The sequence below is a fragment of the Nicotiana sylvestris genome, chromosome 7, assembly GCF_000393655.2.
Source record: "Nicotiana sylvestris chromosome 7, ASM39365v2, whole genome shotgun sequence".
NCBI lineage: Eukaryota > Viridiplantae > Streptophyta > Magnoliopsida > Solanales > Solanaceae > Nicotiana > Nicotiana sylvestris.
In genome coordinates, this window is record NC_091063.1 from 67,294,621 (window position 1) to 67,315,162 (window position 20,542).

Consider the following 20,542-nt stretch of genomic DNA (forward strand, 5'->3'; position numbering starts at 1 on the left):
GCTAGACATATCTACTACCTATAACCTATTGTTGGGACGATCATGGATACATACCGCCAGGGCAGTAGCTTCAACTCTGCATCAGGCTGTGAAGTTTGAGTGGAATCACCAGGAGGTGATTATTCATGGAGATAGAAGTAATCCCATCTATACCAATCAAACCGTTCCAGTCATCGAGAATAGGAAGAAGCTAGGTGGAGAAACATACCATCACATTGAGTGCGTCAACGCAATTGAAAAAGATAGATGATGGAGAAACAAGATAAAAGCATACTGCTTTGGACAGCGTATGAACCTGGCAAGGTCTCGGCAAAAACCTCCAAGGGATCACCAAACCCGTACAACCATAGCGTCATGGAACAACATTTCGGCTCGGATATGAATATACTTGGCAAGAATACCGGGATTGGTCGCTGCCATGGAGTGGTCCTTATTATCTACTAGAACAACTGATACCACCTCTACACCATACTCCATCAAGCTGACATGATGTGGGGATCTTAGGAAAATGAAGTTTTAGCTGGCATGAGGAAGCTATTTCTAGATGAAGAATATATGGACTACAGTGCAATAGTTGAGGAGGAGGAGGAGGAAGACCTTACCATTCATACCATGGAAAAAGCAGCTATTCTCAAGAACTAGACTGCTGCACCATCCGGGCCCGTCGAGTTCCTCGGTAGCCTGGAAAATTAGCATCAATTATCTTAAAAATAGTTTTAAACATTTGAGACATTTTCAGTATTTTGTTGTGAAATAATTGCTCGATTCATCGAGCCAAACTTGTTGACATTTTCAAGATTTTATTAATGCATTGCTATTTTTTGTATTTATTATCATTCTTTATATTTTTCTTAACAACATTATTATTACCTATCCCGATGAACCTACGACTGTGACATATAATGAGACAACGCAACATAAGGATAGTGATTAAGAGGACCTGGAAGATGATATAATACCTAAGGAAATCATCAGAGTAGTGGAAAACTTTGAAAACAAACCAAAGTCTAATTTGGACGAAATTGAAGCTGTTATTTTAGGGGATTCCAAAATGGTCAAGGAAACATGCATAAACATTCACTTGTCACCATCAGAGAAGGAAGAGTATGTCAGATTCCTAAAAGAATTTGAAGATATCTTTTCATGGTCCTACGACGATATGACTGGTGTGAGAACATTTATAGTAGCTCACAAGCTACCCACTAATCCCACGTGTCCATCGGTAAAACAAAAGATTAGAAAGTTCAAGTCAGATATGAGTTTGAAGATAAAAGAGGAAGCTACTAAGCAAATCAAATCCAAGGTTCTCCGAGTGGTCAAATATCTGACTTGGTTGGCCAGCATTGTGCCAGTTACAAAGAAAGATGGGAAAGTTAGAGTATGTATTTATTACTGAGATCTGAATAGATCGAGTCCCAAAGATGAATTTCCGTTGCCCAACATACACATACTGATTGACAGCTATGCCAAGCATGAGCTCCAATCTTTTGTGGATTGCTTCACAGGATACCATCAGATCTGGATGGATGAAAAGGATACCGAAAAGATAGCTTTATCACACCATGGGGGATATACTTCTACAAAATGATGTCGTTTGGTTTGAAGAGTGCTGGAGCCATCTACATGAGATCCATCACAACCATCTTCCATGATATGATGCACAAGGAAATAGAGGTGTACGTGGATGATGTTATCATCAAATCCAAAAAGAGTACATATCATATAGTAGACTTGAATAAATTCTTTGATAGGCTTCAAAGGTACAGTCTGAAATTGAACATTGGAAAATGTGCATTCGGAGTCCCTGCTGGAAAATTATTTGGATTCATTGTTAGTCGCTGGGGGATTGAATTAGACCCATCAAAAGTCAAATCTATCTAGGAGTTGCCACCTCTGAAGAATAAGAAAGATGTGATGAGCTTTTTAGGGCGTCTCAATTACATCAGCCGTTTCATAGCACAATCAACTATGATATGTGAACCGATCTTCAGGATGCTGAGGAAAGATGTTGCAACAAGCTATACTGAAGAATGCCAGAAGGCCTTCGACAAAATCAAGGAGTACTTATCTAAACCACCTGTTCTGGTCCCACTGAAACTAGAAAGACCTCTACTGATTTATTTGTCCATATTGGATAGGGCTTTTGGTTGTGTTTTAGGACAACATGATGAGACTGGGAGAAATGAGCAGACAATATATTATCTGAGCAAGAAATTCACACCTTACGAACCCTGGTACTCTTTGTTGGAATGCACTTGCTGTGCTTTGACGTGGACAGCTCAGAAGATAAGATATTATTTCTGTGCATACACTACATATCTCATATCAAGGATGGATACACTAAAATACATCTTTTCGAAGCCCATGCCTACAGGTAAGTTAGCAAAGTGGCAAATATTGCTGACTGAGTTCGATATCATCTATGTAACTTAGAAGGTGATCAAAGGGCAAGCATTGGCGCATTATCTAGCAGAAAATCCCATAGATGGAGAATACAAACCGTTGAAAATATATTTTCCTAATGAGGAGGTATCTCTTGTTGGAGAAGATATCACCAAGGCATATGATGGTTAGAAAATGTTCTGATGGAGCTGCAAACTTCAAAGGATTGGGTATCAAAGCTGTTTTAGTATCAGTAACCGGCCAACACTATCCAGTATCTGCAAAACTCAAGTTTTTATGCACCAACAATATGGTAAAATATGAGGCCTGTATCTTGGGACTCAGGTTGGCCATTGACATGAATGTTCAGAAGTTGTTAGTAATTGGAGATTCCGACCTTTTGGTGCACCGGGTTTTAGAAGAATGGGCTACAAAGAATACCAAAATATTTCCATATTTGTACTGTGTACAAGAGCTGATCAAGAGGTTCACGAAGGTAGAATTCAAACATGTTCCGAGGGTTCAGAACGAGTTTGCAGATGCATTGGCCACTTTATCTTCTATGATACAACACCCAGACAAGAACTTCATCGATCTTATCCCAATAGGAATTCATAAGCAACCAACTTATTGTGCTCATGTTGTAGAAGAGAGTGATGGAAATCCGTGGTTCCATGACATCAAGGAATATTTGGCAAAGGCATATACCAGGATGAAGAAAAGGGAGAAGAAAAAAGATAAATTCTTCACTCACATATAGAAGGGTGTGAAAGGGCTTAGGAAAGTTCTAAAGCCTCAAGTGCCATTGCCATCGACCGAGTCGGAAGATGATGATGATGATGATCCAGTTCATTGGTCTGAGGAAGAAAGAGAGGAGGATACAACTGAGTTCAATAGAGAGGAGAGCATTTGATGCAGTATTCAGGGAGCACTTTCCACCATTTTACTCTATTTTGTTTCGTTGCATTGAAGACATTGCAACATCTCTAGTTGGGGTGGCTTCTTGTATAACTTTGGATATGGTAGATTGTTATTTTGTTTTCATGTGATGTGTTTTATTAGTATGTTTACTAGCTTCTTGAATTGTTGTTTTTTTTATATATAGTATATTTTATTGACTTGTTGTTTATTAGCTTCTTATTTTTTTTATAGTATGTTTTATTTTGGTGGCGATATCTTTGGTTTTCTTTGTATCTCGGTTCTTTTTCCGAGGATGCCAATTTTCTTTTTGAACCGGGTAAGTTTTGGTAAATTTTTGTGTCGACTTTTTCCGATGATGGATAGCTAGGTGACTTTCTTAAGGGAATTAGTCTTGTAATTTAGATATAGTTTTTGTTAATTTAGGAATAATAAGTGGTATGAGTTGGGGTTTGTGCCTATTGGCCAATTTATGGCTTGCTTTGTACCAACATGATTTAAACCTTGGGATATGAATTTTTGATCTTTGAAAAAGAAAAATGATTGAAGTAAAGATCATTGTCATGACTTTTAGACTTAATTTTTGGCTCTTTGCTTCACTAAATAGCTTCATATGCTATATGTAACTTCTTTGAGCCATTGGTGTCAATTGGATTTTGGATTTGTATTGCACTGGAGTGTTCATGTACCATGTGTGGTGAGATTTATTTTGAGTTCTTTTGCATCATTTGTAGTCTAGAACTTGCCCGGAATGTGCTCCAAGGCGAAATCCTAGACTAACTTAGTTTAAAAAATGATGTTAGGCTTTCATTGGACCGTTATTGTGCCTTAAATTTCCTACCCTTGCATACTTTCCCTATTATACCCCTTTTGAGCCTTTAAACGTTTTTGTTGGCAATCATGTTACAAGCTTTAACCCTTCATTCTTTATTGATTTATCTTTTGGCACCCTACCTCCTTAAGTACTTTGAAAGTATAAAAATAGGTTAAAAGCCTAAGTTTTGGGGTGAAGGTTGGAAAAATTGTGATGTTGAAGTTGATTAAAGGTGAAGGATAATAAAAAGAAAGAGAAAAAGAGTACTATTTGACAAAAAAAGGCGGAAAAATAAGGAATTGTGAATAAATGGAAGAGTAGGTGATGAAATTTTTAAAAAAATGAAGAAAGGGTGGAAAAGTTCTTGAAGAAAGTGTACTTTGATTGTTGAAAAATTGTAGTGCTTAGGGAGATTTTGAGTCACTCTAACCAAAATCGTGCCTCACCTTAACCAAAAGCCTAAACTACAACCTTTTAAGTCCTAATTGATTTTGAACCAAGTTTGTCTACATTAGTGGAGAAATACATGAAGGGCAAACCTATGGTACTACTTGTGTGTATTTGAACATCTTTGTGTGAGAGAGAGTTAATTCTTTCCATTTGATATCCCATTTATGTTTTGAATTGAAATTTATGAGTGTAGGATTCTCGCTTAAGTGTGAGGGCACATGAGATTTGATTTGTGAATTTAATCTCATTTTTAATTGGGACGAATGAACAAAGGAAGTTAATTGTGATAAAGAGGAAAATTTGGAAGCTTTAGTGTCATGACTTGATTCCTACTTTGATTTACACAGTGATCACTTGAATTGTAATGAAATTCATGAGAAGTTTTTGGTAATTCATATGCTTTAAATTAATTATTGGTACCAATTGAAGTCATGTGTTTGTTCTTACAGTAGACCTTTTTTACCTGGCATGATATTGATGCACTATTGAGTTAAATACTTGGAAAGAGATTTTGTCGCTTTCAATGCTTGGGGACAAGCGATAGTTTAAGTTTGGGGGTTTGATAAGTTGGTATTTTACCAACTTATCTTGTCTTTAAGCTTAGATTTTTGGTATGTATGAGTGATAAATTATGTGTTTAATGTCAATTACTTCTATTTTATAGGTTCTATGTGATTTAGAAGTGATAATGAAGAAATCAAGTGAAAAGAGTCAAAAAGAAGTTGAAAAGAAGAAAATCTGAAAAAGGGCCTCAGCTGTCGCAATTGTGACACACATGTGGGAAATGCGAAGAAAGAAGTGATCGCAAATGCCAAAAAGGGCTTCGCAAATGCGAACTCAACCCAGGCAAGCAATTTTCGCAAATGTGATAAAGGAATTCGCAAATGTGAAGTCAAATTAGACAGTCAAACTTAGCAAATGCAAAGTCTTTATCGCAAATGCGATGGTCAACAAGAAAATTATTGTTTGCAAATGTGAAGATCACGCTTTAGATTTGGGTACTTCTATAATTTCACACTTTTCGCTCCCAAACCATTTAATACATGACCTAGCTCATTTGTAAAATATCTTTGGCAGATCTTTAGCATCTTTGGGCAGTCTTTGACACATTTTGAGAAGAGAACACAAGTTTTGGAGCTAGGGTTCTTGCACACACACTTGGGTCTTGAAGATTTGAGGCTTTTGGTTGAGAATTGCTTGCCCATTTATGTTTATTTCTTCATTTCCTTGCTTTGTATTGTATATCTAAGTGTGTAGTATTTATTCCCACTCTTGAAACTTGTTTATGGAAATATTTATGTTTAAAGTGTGGATTAAATATCTTGTTGTGCTTATGTATTGAACGATTTTTAGTTATATTGAAGTGAGTTATTATTTCTTTAATTATTTTTGTTCTTTAATATTTCCAAAGGGATTAGCTAACCCTAGGACTCTCCCATTTACTTCGAATTAATTTTGGAAAAGATAATTTGAGATTGAAAAAGATTAATTAACAAGAACTTGAGACTTTAACCCTCACTTTATAGATTCTACCTAGGGATAGGATTGAACTACTTGTAGCAATAATCAGGTGTGCTTAATCTCTTAATTGTTTTAGGGATAACTCAGTTAGAAAGTCTTGTTAGTATTTGGAAGAATCTAATATAGAATTGTTACCCGAGGCTAATTAACGTAAACTCGCTCATATTTGTAAAATCGTGAAATACACTGGATCATTACTTGAGTGTAATTCCCGTTGAATCTATACTTGTAGCCATTGATAATTTTATTTGCTATTTCTAAGTGTTTGACTTAGCATAATAAGTGATAATTCTCTCATACGCCTAATCGCCTACATATTATTCTCTATGGGATTAGAACTCGACTCATAATTGGTTAAATTATATTGCATGCGACCGTGTTCATTTGCTTTTTAGTAGTGGATTTAGATGTCATCAGCACGCAACCCATACTCAAAATCACATACTTCGAAGGTTAGCTAACCATTTCTTCCAAAATCGGAGGAATTCTGTATAGAATGACTTCTGACCTAGGATCACTATGGTGTGTCGATGCCAATGAGGCATCCAGATTGCTTGAGGAAATACATGTCGGAACTTGCAGACTGTATATGAATGGATTCATCTTAGCCAAGAAGATACTAAAAGCGGGTATTGTTGGATGACTATGGAAATAGACTGTATCAAGTATGTTCAGAAGTGTCACCAATTCCAGATACATGCTGACATGATACGAGTACCACCCAATGAACTCAATGCAATAAGTTCACTCTGGCCTTTCTCTCCTTGGGGTATGGATGTCATCGGCCCAATCAAACCCGTTGCTTCAAGTAGATATACATTCATTATATCAGCCATAGACTATTTCACAAAATGGGTTGAAGCCGTATCTTATAAAGCTGTAACCAAGAAGGTCGTAGCAGATTTTGTTCGGGACCGCATTGTTTGTCGGTTCGGAGTACCAGAGTCAATCATCACCGATAACGCCGCCAATCTTAACAGTGATCTGATGAAGGACATGTGTGAAACCGTCAAGATCAAGCATAAGAACTCTACAACATACAGGCTGCAAATGAACAGAGCCGTAGAAACGCCAACAAGAACATCAACAAGATACTGAGGAAAATGATAGATAATTACAAACAATGGAATAAGAAGCCGCCATTTGCTCTGCTCGGGTATTGTACCATGGTTCGCACATCAACTGGGGCAACTCCCTACTTATTGGTTTATGGTACTAAAGTGGTTATTCCAGTAAAAGTAGAAATCCCTTCTTTAAGAATTATACAAGAAGCTGAGCTTTGCGAAGAAGAATGGGTACAGAGCTGATACAAGCAACTAGCTCTCATTGATGGAAAGAGAATGAATGCAGTAAATCACGGTCAACTCTACCAAAATAGAATGGGAATAGCTTTTAAGAAAAAGGTCAGACTAAGGCAATTCACACCGGCGCAGTTGGTGCTAAAGCGGATCTTCCCACAACAGGATGAAGCCAACGGGAAGTTCTCACCCAACTGGCAAGGTCCCTACATGGTTCATCGAGTACTAACAGGAGGAGCACTTATACTTGCAAAAATGGATGGAGAGATTTGGCCAAAGCCTATCATTTCAGCCGCAGTCAAGAGATACTATGTTTAGGATTGCTTATATTTCTTTATTTGATGTAGCTGAACTACGCTTGACTTGATTCCCGTTTAAGAGGGGATACGTAGGTAGCCCTGTGGGTTTGGGAACATCTTAATAAAATCATCATTTTTCCATGATCAGAAACCGGGGCAAGATCGCAAGTTCAACCAACTTCATCATATGTGGAACAACCAAAAAGTATTGTTAGAATGATGCATTTACACTAGGGCAGAATTTTGAGGAGGACCCTCAAAATTCTAAAACAAGGAAGTTGCAATCTCTCTAAATGTGTCACAGTCACCGATTCATCTAAATTATTTGATGTCACATACTACAATACATTTCAAACAACTATATTTTTGCAAATAATTTGTCAAATGCATATATATATTTTTCGAAAACATTGTTTCTATGACAGCCAAACATTACCCAGGGTAACTCAAACATGATCTCAAGACAATAGTGAAGGCAAAGCAAGGAGTCCAGGGCAAGAACCAACCATCCCCTACAAAACTCACAATTTTTCTTTGACTACAGGCACAAGGAATGTAACAAGGGTATTCAAAATGCATACACACAGCAAAGTTTTCACAACGACAAGGGCACCAAACGTAACACATCAAGCTAAGAAATACTTTACTCTCACTACCTTTCTTTGCATGAGATTGAGCATTATCTCTCTTCCTTGCATGAGACTATGTACTATCTCGCTTTATTACATAAGGCTAAACATTGACTTTCCTTGCATGACAATAAGCATTATCTCTATCCCTTGCATGAGGAAAGCATTGCCTCCGTAATTGTATAAGGCTAAGTATTGCCTTTCCTTACATGAGACTAAGCATTGTCTCTATTTCCTGCATGAGACTAAGCATTGCCTCCGTAATTACATAAGGCTAAGCATTTCCTTTCCTTGCATGAGACTAAGCATTGTCTCCATTTCCTTCACGAGGTTAAGCATTGCCTCCGTAATTGCATAAGGCTAAGCATTTCCCTTCCTTGCATGAGACTAAACATTGTCTCCATCTCTTGCATGAGGTAAAGCATTGCCTCCGTAATTGCAAAAGGCTAAGCACTGTCTTTTCTTTTTATAAGGCTAAATACTACCTCCACTACACTACATAAGGCCAAACACTATCCCCTTTATTAGCATAGGGCTAAGCAATGCCCTCGTCTCATACAAGACTAAACCTTTTCTTGTCTCGACCTAACATATGACTAAGCATCCCATCTTTGCATTTCATAGGCTGAAATATAGCCATTTTTTCCGAAGGCATCATAGTCCGAAGGCATCATCCTCATAGTCGGGAAACACCATTCCATGGCCTGAGGATCTCTCAAAATTGCACATCATTATTCAAAGGCATCATAGTCTAGATGTACCATCCTCATGGCCCAAGGAGACCATTTCATTCCCTGTGAATCCCTTATCATGCACTTCATGGCCCAGGACGTTATGGTCTGAGGACATCATCCTTAGCGTCCAAAGATAACCTTCATGGTCCAAAGAAAATTTGCATCATGTTTAAATTGTCGCAATAATCCATATATATTCGCATGCACCATGTTTTAAGTTTTGAAGGTAATTCGGGAGGTAACAGTTCTACAAACAGGTGCAATCTTCACTCCGATTTCCGTTGACAACTTTCACATCCTTCGATTGCTTCAAATGTAACCGACTACCAGTAATTACCTACCTTTTACTCTATGATCATTCAGATATCTGCCTTGTGACACATGCGTAACGTTCAAAATTCACATTCGTGACCGCATCTAAATTGTCCATTACTTACAACACTACCCTACCCCAAGAAACAAGTTCAGAACATACGCCAATTCTTATGACAACTCCGTCGGTTTTGTTCGCAGTTGGATTTAAAATTACACGCGGCCTAATTCCCGTAACACCAGGGATATGTAGGAAACTCAAGAACTAGGGTTCGACACCCATTTTTCCAAAATGCATCATTCCTCACTCACTTCGGACAAAATTGGTCATCATTTTCTTTAGCCGACAACTCTTCCATCATTTTCGAGTAAAAAGGGGCAGCTGTTGATACCCAATTTTGCCCTCATATATTTTAAAATAGTATATATACCTTCAAAGTATCATTTTTCATCATTACTTAGTCTACAAGAGTCATATGAGCATTTTCTATAATTTTTCATAATATTTAGAGCTTTAAAATTAATTTTCTTGCATTTAAATTACTTGAATATTTATTAATTACTCCTTCATATTATTTTGTGATGACTTAGTCATCTAAATTACTATTTGCGTCCATATACATGGTTCAAACATTTTTTACTTAGTTTCATATAATTACATTGGTATCTTTAGGCTATTTGCACAATCTTGCAATAATAGCCTATATTTTGTAATTTATCGTATTTGTCATTTTATTCAAGGTCAAAATAATATTTTACATTTTTATTATTTTCTACTATTGTTTTAAATTATTAATTTTAATGATTAGCATTTTTTATATATTTTTTAACTATTTTATTTAATTATTTCCCTTTAATCTCTTATTTAAAAACTGACCCAATTTTTAGGCTAATATTCGGACCAAATTTTGGCCCGAATCCTTAGTCCAACCTTCCAGCCCAAACTAAATAACCCCTTTAAAATCCGGGCACAACCCATTTGAAACAACCCGCCCCGCCTTCTTTTAAACCCTGGTCGTTGATATTATGAGATCAACGACCCACTATTAACCCCTTACTTTTAATTATCCCAAACCCTCACTCTCCTAAGACAGCCACCTCTTTTCTCTCTGTTCCTCTCTTCTTCTTCACAAACCCTAGCCTCCACACCCGTTAATTTTCTCAGGTTCCAACCTTGATATGGAATCCTCCTATGATTTACCTTCCATATATGTTTCATCTTCGTGTTACTTACACGATTATGGAATCACTTAGTACCTATTTTTAGCAAGTACTAGGCCTGGAATCATGTGAAAACCGTCTTCAATCTTCAAGATCTAGACTCTATTCAGTCTGTATACGTTTATGGTAAGGTGATATGAGGCCGATTCACCAAGATCTTTGGTCGATTCTTTGATTTCTGTCGAACTAGGGTTTGAATTTTTTTCCTTTTACCCGTTCCATTACTAATTGCATGTAGTATTTTCTTCCTTTATTTATATTTGATTGATTGTTTTTATTTTTTGTTTGTTCAATTCTTACCACTATATAAACCCCTACCCAATTCCCCTCTAGACAAACCTAATTTTCATTGTTATTACACTCAATATACTTTTCTCACTCATTCATTTTCTTTGAAACTCTTGACTCTTTGGGCGGCTGAAAGCGTAAGCCATAATATTATCAACCTCTTCCGGTGCAAGCACTACTCGAGGCCCTTGCGAGGCTCTTATGAACTCTGAAGCATCAGAGATATGGGGTTCTTACTACCAGTATCCTAAACTCCTTATTCTTTTGTTTGTTTAATTTTGCTACTTGTTAGTGCCGTCGACTCTTGCAATGTTAGGTATTTTCCTTATGTATATATCTATGTGTTCTATGAGCATGATTTTGTTCCATTGTTAGTTGTGAATCCCTGATATTGCACTGCTATGATATCGTTCAATACTCCCCGGTTATTCTATATTCCTTGATAGTTGAATGCATTTTAGTACATGTGATAGCTTCCAGCTTGTTCTTTGTTTGTGTTAGGCTAATATGTGTTCTTCACTATATCCTCCACTTCTATGTTGGTTTTCCTTGTTTTCCTCTGGAATCAGTTCTGTACCTCTATGTTTTTTTTAGCACCTGAACATGTTTGAGCTTTGACTTTCAATGCATACCTATTTTTATTGTTCTGTTAATGAATCTAACTGTCATGAATACCTGTTATTAGTTTCCCTCTCTTTCTTTTATACACTTATTCATTTAATATAGACCCTTATAACTGTATCCTTGTAGTCTTTAAAGATTTGTACCAATTCCTTTTGTGTTATACCTCTCCGGCCTTTTAATTCTCACCTAATTATAATCCACATAGTCTTAAGTTGTGCGGGGACTGTTGATACCCAATTTTTCTCTATATATTTTCATATATAAAATACCTTTTAAAACAACATATATAGGCATATATAAGCATATCCCAAGGTCCTATTATTTTTCTCAATTTGTTTTAAAGATTTTAAAATCAATTTTATTGCCCTATTTTATCAAGAAAAACCAATAAGTGTTCCAAAATTGGCATTTTGGTAAATTATTTATTGGATTCTCTTTTTTGTACCAAAATATAGCTAAGGTAAGTTTCGCACATTTTTTACAAATATATTTAGTATTTTAAAGCTAAACTGCATATAATTGCAATATTAGCTTATTTTACATTTAATTGCGTTTATAATTACAAAATTGATTCCAGTAATTTTTAATTTAATATTTACATATTATTAGTTGATTTAGTACTTTTAATTTATTTTCAGAAATTATTTTACTATTGTTTTTTAAATAAATAAGGGAAAAAGTGGCTATTTAAATACTAGCCCCAACTATTTCGATTATAACCTTAAATTAGCCCCAATTGAACCCAATTCCCAATATCAATTCCCCAACCCAATTTTAATTTAAACCTGCCCGTGACCTAAATTAAATCCTACCCGACCCAGACCCCTCTCATCCTGGCCATTGATCTTTGAGATCAACGACCCCTATTCACTCTTACCTTTTTTAACACAAACGACCACCCTATCCTTCCCATTTCTCACCTACAAGCCACCTTTGAACCCTCCACTCTCTCAAACACTCTCGAACCTTCTCAAACCCTAGCCGCCTCATACCATCTCCGCCCTGAAAGCCACTGGAATCTATGGCTTCCAAGGCTATGAGAGTCCTACACCGGCCTCCTATGACTCCCACGTGCCTGATTTCTAAACATTGAAGGCATGACCGTGAAGAGTCATATCCAGACCTCTATGGATTCGAAGTTTCATGGTCATCTCCAGCTTTGCTCCGGCGTACCATGGTTGTTCGAGCCTGATATTGACCTCTCCAATGCCTTTCTCACTACTGGGGTTCCTCTGAAACCCTAACCCTTCGAGGTTTTCTCCGATTCTTTTAGATCTGTTGTGTATCTATGCTTTCTCTAAGTTTTCAAATGATTTCTCTGGCTTTTCTTTCAAAATTACTTTCAGAACCATTTCTTCTCCGATCTAGGGTTTTCTGGAAAAATGTTTAAGTGTTTCTCTGACTTTTTTTTTTCTTTTTTCTTTTGTGTGCATCTGCCTCTACTATGTTCTTATATTTTTCCTTCTACCATGTTCTTGTTTACTCTTTCTACTATTTTTTTTATATCCTGTTCTTGTATGCATCTCCTACCGTGTTTTCCTATACTATGTTCTCGTATGCTTTTCTGCTGTGTTCTGGTACTTTCTTCTCCTATGTTATGATATGTTTCTCCTACTATATTTTTCTACTGTGTTCTTAAGTGTTTTACTATTTTCCTTCTACTAAGTTCTGTTTAAGTTTCTTCTAAAAACTTCTCAGCATGCTTCTGCTACTGATCTTATCAGTCTTTTCTATTACGTTTCGTGTTAGCTTCTTCTACTTTATTTTCTTTGAATTCTTCCGCTATGCTCTTCATATTACTTTTCTATCATGTTTTCACGAGTTTCAGTTGCTGAGAGGAACATGGTAGAGGTTTCAGTTGTTTCTGAGACCTCTGAACCTATTTTGAATCTCTGAAATGAGTTTCAAAATATTTGTTCTTCATATGATTCTAGCTCTTGCTAAACTCTGCTGCACTGGATCTTCTACTGATTTAACAATGACACCACAGTCTTTTTCATGCTTAACATGTTCGTATGCTCCTTATATATGATGAATTTCCCTCTAAAATGGTTTTCAAATTTGCAATTAATTCAAACTGCCTTCTGAATATGGCTTGATTGATTTCTTTCCATTGTTTGCTAATTTTATCTGTGACTCGGCCTAAGTTAAAACCCTTCTTCATCCTTTCTTGACTCGGTTTATTCATACAAAAATCCCTGACCTTTGATTTACTGGCTGTTAATTGATTTTATTACTTTGTTTGGACAACCGTGTACTGCAAAACCCTGTCCTTAAAATAACCTTTTATGTATTTGCCCCTAATTGCCTGCTGTGCAAAAGTGCTTACTCAATTTCTTTCCGTAAATGGTTTTTACCCGTTTGAATCTGAATCCCTTAATTAAGGGAAGTCTTGTGTAATTGATTGACAATCAGTTCCTCAACTATTTTCTTACCTTATTTCTACTTGATTTTACACTATAAAAGGCACGACCCTCTTCACAAACAACAACACACTTTCACAATCCTTCTGAACTCTTACTTACACATAATAATATTCTCTCTTCTTGTCTGTACTATGACTTTTACAAGACTACTGCATTTTCTCTATTTGTTTCTTTGAAACTGGTATGTCCTAATTTAAGCTTTAGCATCATCACAATGTGTTCATTTACAGCTTTTATATCCATGTCTACTTTACTGTTTCTGTAAAGTTCAATATTTAAGTTAGTATGCTCATATCTTTCTGCCTGTTTTTGCTGTGAATCCTTGCTCCCCATCCCCATTACCCCCATGTGTTTGAGAATTGTGACTTAAGGCATGGCAATGTAAGTTGTTGCCCATGAATTAAGTTTGAACCAATGGGGTCTTAACCTCTAAGCAAACAAGATTGAGGGTGTGCCAGCTGATGATAGGCTATAATTACGTATTTTAGTCGATTATTACACTCTAATTTACTGCACTTTAGTTGAGTTTGCGCTTTAATCGCTAGTGTTTTGCACTAATTGTGTATTTTATGCCTTGTAGGTGTGATTTCGAGCTATATAGATTTTATGGAATGAATTTAAGTGGTTTGGAGCTTTGAATTCTGAGTAATAGCTCAAGAAAGTAAGTCGGGATCGCGTTCGGGGATCAACGGATGATAAAACAACAAAACAAAAACTCGAAGAGGCATATTGCGCACTGTCTAGTAAAATAGACATAACTTTTGACTTTGAACTCCATTTGGGCTTCAAAATATATTATTGGAAAGATAACTCAAAGGGATACTACTTTCATGTTTTATATTTTTTCAAATTCCAAACGGAACAGGGTCAAATACCACGACCGCAGCAGAACCGCGGCAGAGGGCAGTCGTGGACAATTAAAGAATCTGAGAGGGTGTTTGGCCGCGGTTCCGGTGCAACCGCGGTGGAACCGCGGCAGGATGCGTAAATTTCAGGGACCAAGGTGCAAAACACGGGATTTTAAGCCCTAAACCCTTTATTAAACCAAGGAAGCCGGCCAAGAAAAGGATAGGACATATTTTTGACATAGGTTTGACCTAAGGAGGCAGAGACACAATAGGAGCAAGGCTTGGGAATTCTTCTACAAGTTTTTTTCTTTTCTCTTCCTATTTTTTATTGTTGGTTATTACTTTTAGTATTGTAGTTTTACCTACTATTATGAATAGCTAAATTGTTATCTAGAGTTTTGATAGAACCTTTTGTAGGATAAATTCTTGTTATGTTTTTATATAATTGAGCCGTAGTATAATCTCTATTTGTTCAACTACGTTCTTATTGTAGTTAATTGAAGAGCTCTCAATTAGCTGTGCCTATTTAGTATGCATAACTCGGGAGAGAGTGCATATTTAGGTAATTGTTGAACAACACCACTCCCAGAGTATATGAGGGATCAATAACCGAGGGTTTAAAGGCGAGATTAGGGATAACGAAGCCTTGGGTGCGATCTTAAGTGAGTTGTATCAAAAGCCAACTAGCGTAGCTCGGGAGAGTGCGTCTAGTAAATTGTTGTGATTACTCGGGAGAGATTTACGGTAATAAGAGTGCTCATGATCGGTAGAGAATACTTAGGCGAAATTATAGAAGACATAGCGGGAAGGATTCCGACAATTGGGGAAATCATAACTCTAGACCTCCTTAATCTTGTCTCTAACTCTTAGTATCTTTAGTTGTTAATTTATTATTTTAATTTGTTAATCAATTAGTTAAACACAAGAATCTAAATATCTATAAGTTAGGAACTGTTCAAGCTTGTCTTCTTGGTGATAGTGAACAGCTGTAGCTAAGCCTTAGTTCTCTGTGGGATTCGACTCCGGACTTGTAAACCGGATTATATTTGCAACGACCGCATTGTCCTTTTTATAAGGCATAGTTGGGCGTGATCAAATTTTGGCGCCGTTGCCGGGGAACTAACGGTGTAGCTGTAGGTGTACATATTGCTTTTTTTTTAATCCGCTCGGCAAACGCCTAGGGTTAATTTTATTTATAACATGATAAACGACAAAATACAATGTCTAGTTATCGTACGGAATGAACGAAATAAAGTTTGCATTTAACAAATATCCTATTATCAAAATTGAGTGTTGCACTCAACATTGATAAAATATTAAAGCTATTAAACTTTGAAATATAAGACTTTATGGTGTACATATTGCTAGGTTTCAAGCTTGAACTTTTATTTTTATTTTTTTGTATTTTATTTTTTTTTCTTTTCTTTTTTCGTTTTACTTGTTGATTTAAAAAAAATGGCATCATGGAATTATGAAAGTTTTGATGTTGGTAATTCTACTTTTAATCCTCCTTATGCATATTGTGATGAAAACCACCCTTGGCAAAATTATCAAAATATTTCCGAGAGCGAGTTTTGTGCACCAACTCAATCTTATGTGTGGAATGTGGGTGATATGTGTGGTGGTCAAGATTGTCACTTTCACGGTTGTGCTTATATTTCTTATCTTCCCCCAACCCCTTATTATGATGATTCTATGTTTTCTTGTGAGGATAATAGGAACAAAGAACCTCGGGAAGCTGACCTAAAGAAGATTGAAGATATGTTAAAGTGTCTTATAGAACAACAAAGTAAAATACTGCTGCAGATAGAAAGGCAAGATGAAACTATTTACAACTTAGAGGCTCAAGTGAGTCAATTAGTTGAAGCTTTTAATGCTCAATATGTCAATATTATGGATAGTAGCCAGGAGCAGTTTGCATTAGAGACGGAAATTGAGGTGCCAATGGAGGGGTCCAAAGTAGAACCCCAACACTCTAACCATCTAGAATTTGAGGATGCCGATGTTGAAGAAATAATACTAGAGTCAACCAGGGACGTTGAAGATACAAATTTAGTTGACTCTAGTGTTTTGGGTGTTGAGGAGGTCGAAAATCTTGAAGTTCATGTATTGGAACGTGTTGTACCTCATTCCAAACACTTCTCTACATTATGTTCGGACGGTGAAATGGGAATGGATCTTTACGAACATAAAAAGGAGTCCAAGGAAGAGGTAGATGGGCCTTATATTTTGAAATTCTAAAGGCTGTCTAGGCAAGGTGACACTCCTCGGTCGAGAGCCAAAAAGTGCATAAGACTCTATCTAATTTTTGGCTTGTAAGAATTTGTACCTCCCCAAGAGCATAATCATAAGCTTGAAGCAAAACTTGGGGTGTGATTCATAAGTTTGAAGTGGAGGCAGAAAGTGATTCACGTCGTGCCGCGACGTTAAATCAAGCGCTTGTTGGGAGGCAACCCAACTTTACTGCTTTCTTTTATTTTTTGTATTAATTTTTTTAAATTGTATTATTGTAGTGTCAATTTTTTATTTTCTAGGAGCATGGAAAGCAAAGGTATTGGAAGGATACAATAACAAACCAAATGGTTGGAACTAAGTCTGAGGTACCCGCACAAAGGACCAAGCTTGGGAGAAGTCTGAGTACCCCATGAGCTGTTAATGCTTCGGCCTTTGGCCTACCAGAGAGTTTCTTTTACTCTTTTATTAGTTATGGTGTGCATTAGGGACAATGCCCAATTTTAAGTGTGGGGTGAGGAGATTGACTGGGTGGTGACTTTCTATGCTATTTTAGTTGTGTTAGTTTAATTGAATAATTTTTTTTAAAATAGAAAAGATTGGACTTTTCCCAATGATGGATCTATTAGACAATTTTCTTGAGGGATTTAAGTCTAAAGAAAAAGTACAAAAAGATTTTCTTTTGTTAGGTAGTGTAATAAATACCCCTTGGTTTTTCTTTAAACCACGGTTCTTTTCCAAGGGTTTTATTTGAACCGGGTGTAGTTATTTTTTTTGGGAGTAGGAGCCATTATGTTGTATTTTGAATTGAAGCAATATCTCTTGACTTTGTTATGCCTTGAGAATAGTGAGTACTTTGGTTGTGACGCTTAAGCTCAGTTTTTGACTCTTGTAGAAGTACCTTAAATTGTATGATCTTAAAATTACTTAACTGCTTTGACTAGAGTGTCCATGAATCCAATCCTGAGTGAGTTATGTGCCATGTGTGTGTGAGGTTTGTTGTATTCCGTGCATTGCATTTGATGCCTAGAACTTGCCCCGTGTGTTTGCAAAGCGAAATAATAGTTTTATTCAGTCTAGAAAGTGATATAGGCATTTCTTTGTTGAGCCAGATATGTATACTTTACCCGCCTAATTGTTATGTATCGTAGTTAACCCATTTGTGCCTGTAATCCTTTTTTTGGCAACCACATTACAAGCCTTACCCATTTGTTTGAATTAACTATCTATTTGAACCATTGTAACCTTTCATGAGCACTTGAATTGTTATGAAGTTTGTAAAAGTTAAAGTGTGGGGTGGTTGGTTTGGCTTTTGAGTGGAACCAATGAAATAAGGAGAAAGGTGCACTGATTTGAAAGAGCAAGAGCCACTCGAATTGACAAAGAAAAGAAAAAAAAATAGTTGCATTGCTGTGAAAAAAATATATATTCTTTGATAGTGGTGACTCTTGATATAATTGTGCTTAAATATTTTGGGAGTTGATGTATATTGATGTGAAGATGGAGTTTTGCTTGACATAAGTATGAGGTTTGAATGTTAAAGTATATGTATTAAAGAGCTTAGGGAGGTGTAGTCACTCTTATATCTAAATGTATCCTACCCGTCCCGTAGCCTACATTAGAACCAAATAAAGTCCTAATTGATCCTAGATTGAATGTGCTCGATTAGTGGAGTAGTACACTACGGGCAAGCTTATGCTGCATCTTTTATGGCATATGAATGTTATTTCTGAGAATGAGTGAATTCTTTCTATCTTGAGTTCCTAAGTGTTCTTAAATTTTATTATGTGGAACTACTCTCTTTTGTTGTGTGAGGGCACTTGATTCATGAAGGAAAGGTAATGTCAGTGACCTCTATGTTAGAGTAAGTAAGTGAATTGTGAATAATGCGTGGTACTTGTGAGTCAAATCTTGAGGTGAAGATGTTACGCTTTTGTGCTTAGTCTACTTTAAATACTGTTGGTGTGATGAGTTAGGAGAATTGTTTAAAAAGGTGGTGTCTATAAAAAAAAGTGTAGTTTGATTGCTCGAGGACGAGCAATGATTTAAGTGTGGGGTGTTAATGATAAGCTATAATTACGTATTTTAGTCTATTATTACACTCTAATTTACTGCACTTTAGTTGAGTTTGCGCTTTAATCGCTAGTGTTTTGCACTAATTGTGTATTTTATGCCTTGTAGGTGTGATTTCGAGCTATATAGATATTGTAGGATGAATATAAGTGGTTTGGAGCTTTGAACTCTGAGTAATAGCTCAAGGAATTAATCCGGAATCGCGTTCGGGGATCAACGGATGATAAAATAACAAAACGAAAACTCGAAGAGGTATATTGCGCACTGTCAAGTAAAATAGACATAAATTTTTACTCGTAACTCCATTTGGGCTTAACAATATATGATTGGAAAGTTAACGCAAAGGACTACAACTCTCATGTTTTACGTTTTTCCAAATTCCAAAAGGAACAGGGTCAAAAACCACGACCGCGGCAGAACCGCGACAGAGGGCAGTTGCGGACAACTGAAGAATCTAAGAGGGTGTTTGGCCGCGGTTCCGGCACGACCGCGGTGGAACCACGGCAGGATGTGTAAATTTCAGGGACCAAGGTGCAAAACACGGGATTTTAAGCCCTAAACCCTATATTAAACCAAGGAAGCCGACCAAGAAATGGATAGGACATATTTTTGACATAGGTTTGACCTAAGGATGCAGAGACACAATAGGAGCAAGGCTTGGGAATTCTTCTACATGTTTTTTTTCTTTTCTCTTCCTATTTTTTATTGTTGGTTATGACTTTTAGTATTGTAGTTTTACATACTATTATGAATAGCTAAATTGTTATCTAGAGTTTTGATAGAACCTTTTGTAGGATAAATTCTTGTTATGTTTTTATATAATTGAGCCGTAGTATAATCTCTATTTGTTCAACTACGTTCTTATTGTAGTTAATTGAAGAGCTCTCAATTAGCTGTGCCTATTTAGTATGCATAACTCGGGAGAGAGTGCATATTTAGGTAATTGTTGAACAACACCACTCCCAGAGTATATGAGGGATCAATAACCGAGGGTTTAAAGGCGGGATTAGGGATAACGAAGCCTTGGGTGCGATCTGAAGTGAGCTGTATCAAAAGCCAGCTAGCGTAGCTCGGGAGAGTGCGTCTAGTAAATTGTCGTGATTACTCGGGAGAGATTTACGGTAATAAGAGTGCTCATGATCGGTAGAGAATACTTAGGCGAAATTATAGAAGACATAGCGGGAAGGATTCCGACAATTGGGGAAATCATAACTCTAGACCTCCTTAATCTTGTCTCTAACTCTTAGTATCTTTAGTTGTTAATTTATTATTTTAATTTGTTAATCAATTAGTTAAACACAAGAATCTAAATATCTATAAGTTAGGAACTGTTCAAGCTTGTCTTCTTGGTGATAGTGAACAGCTGTAGCTAAGCCTTAGTTCTCTGTGGGATTCGACTCCGGACTTGTAAACCGGATTATATTTGCAACGACCGCATTGTCCTTTTTATAAGGCATAGTTGGGCATGATCAC

General features: G+C 36.6%; 1 protein-coding gene across 1 annotated transcript; it reads left to right on the top strand.

The window, feature by feature from the left end:
- The first annotated feature begins 1,051 nt into the window (after positions 1-1,051).
- Positions 1,052-3,142, top strand: LOC104249770 (uncharacterized). The gene is made up of 5 exons (XM_070151714.1): positions 1,052-1,378; positions 1,606-1,760; positions 1,992-2,234; positions 2,279-2,374; positions 2,530-3,142. Exons 1-5 carry the CDS (start codon positions 1,052-1,054, stop codon positions 3,140-3,142), a joined length of 1,434 nt encoding a protein of 477 aa, XP_070007815.1.
- The last annotated feature ends 17,400 nt before the right edge of the window (positions 3,143-20,542 follow it).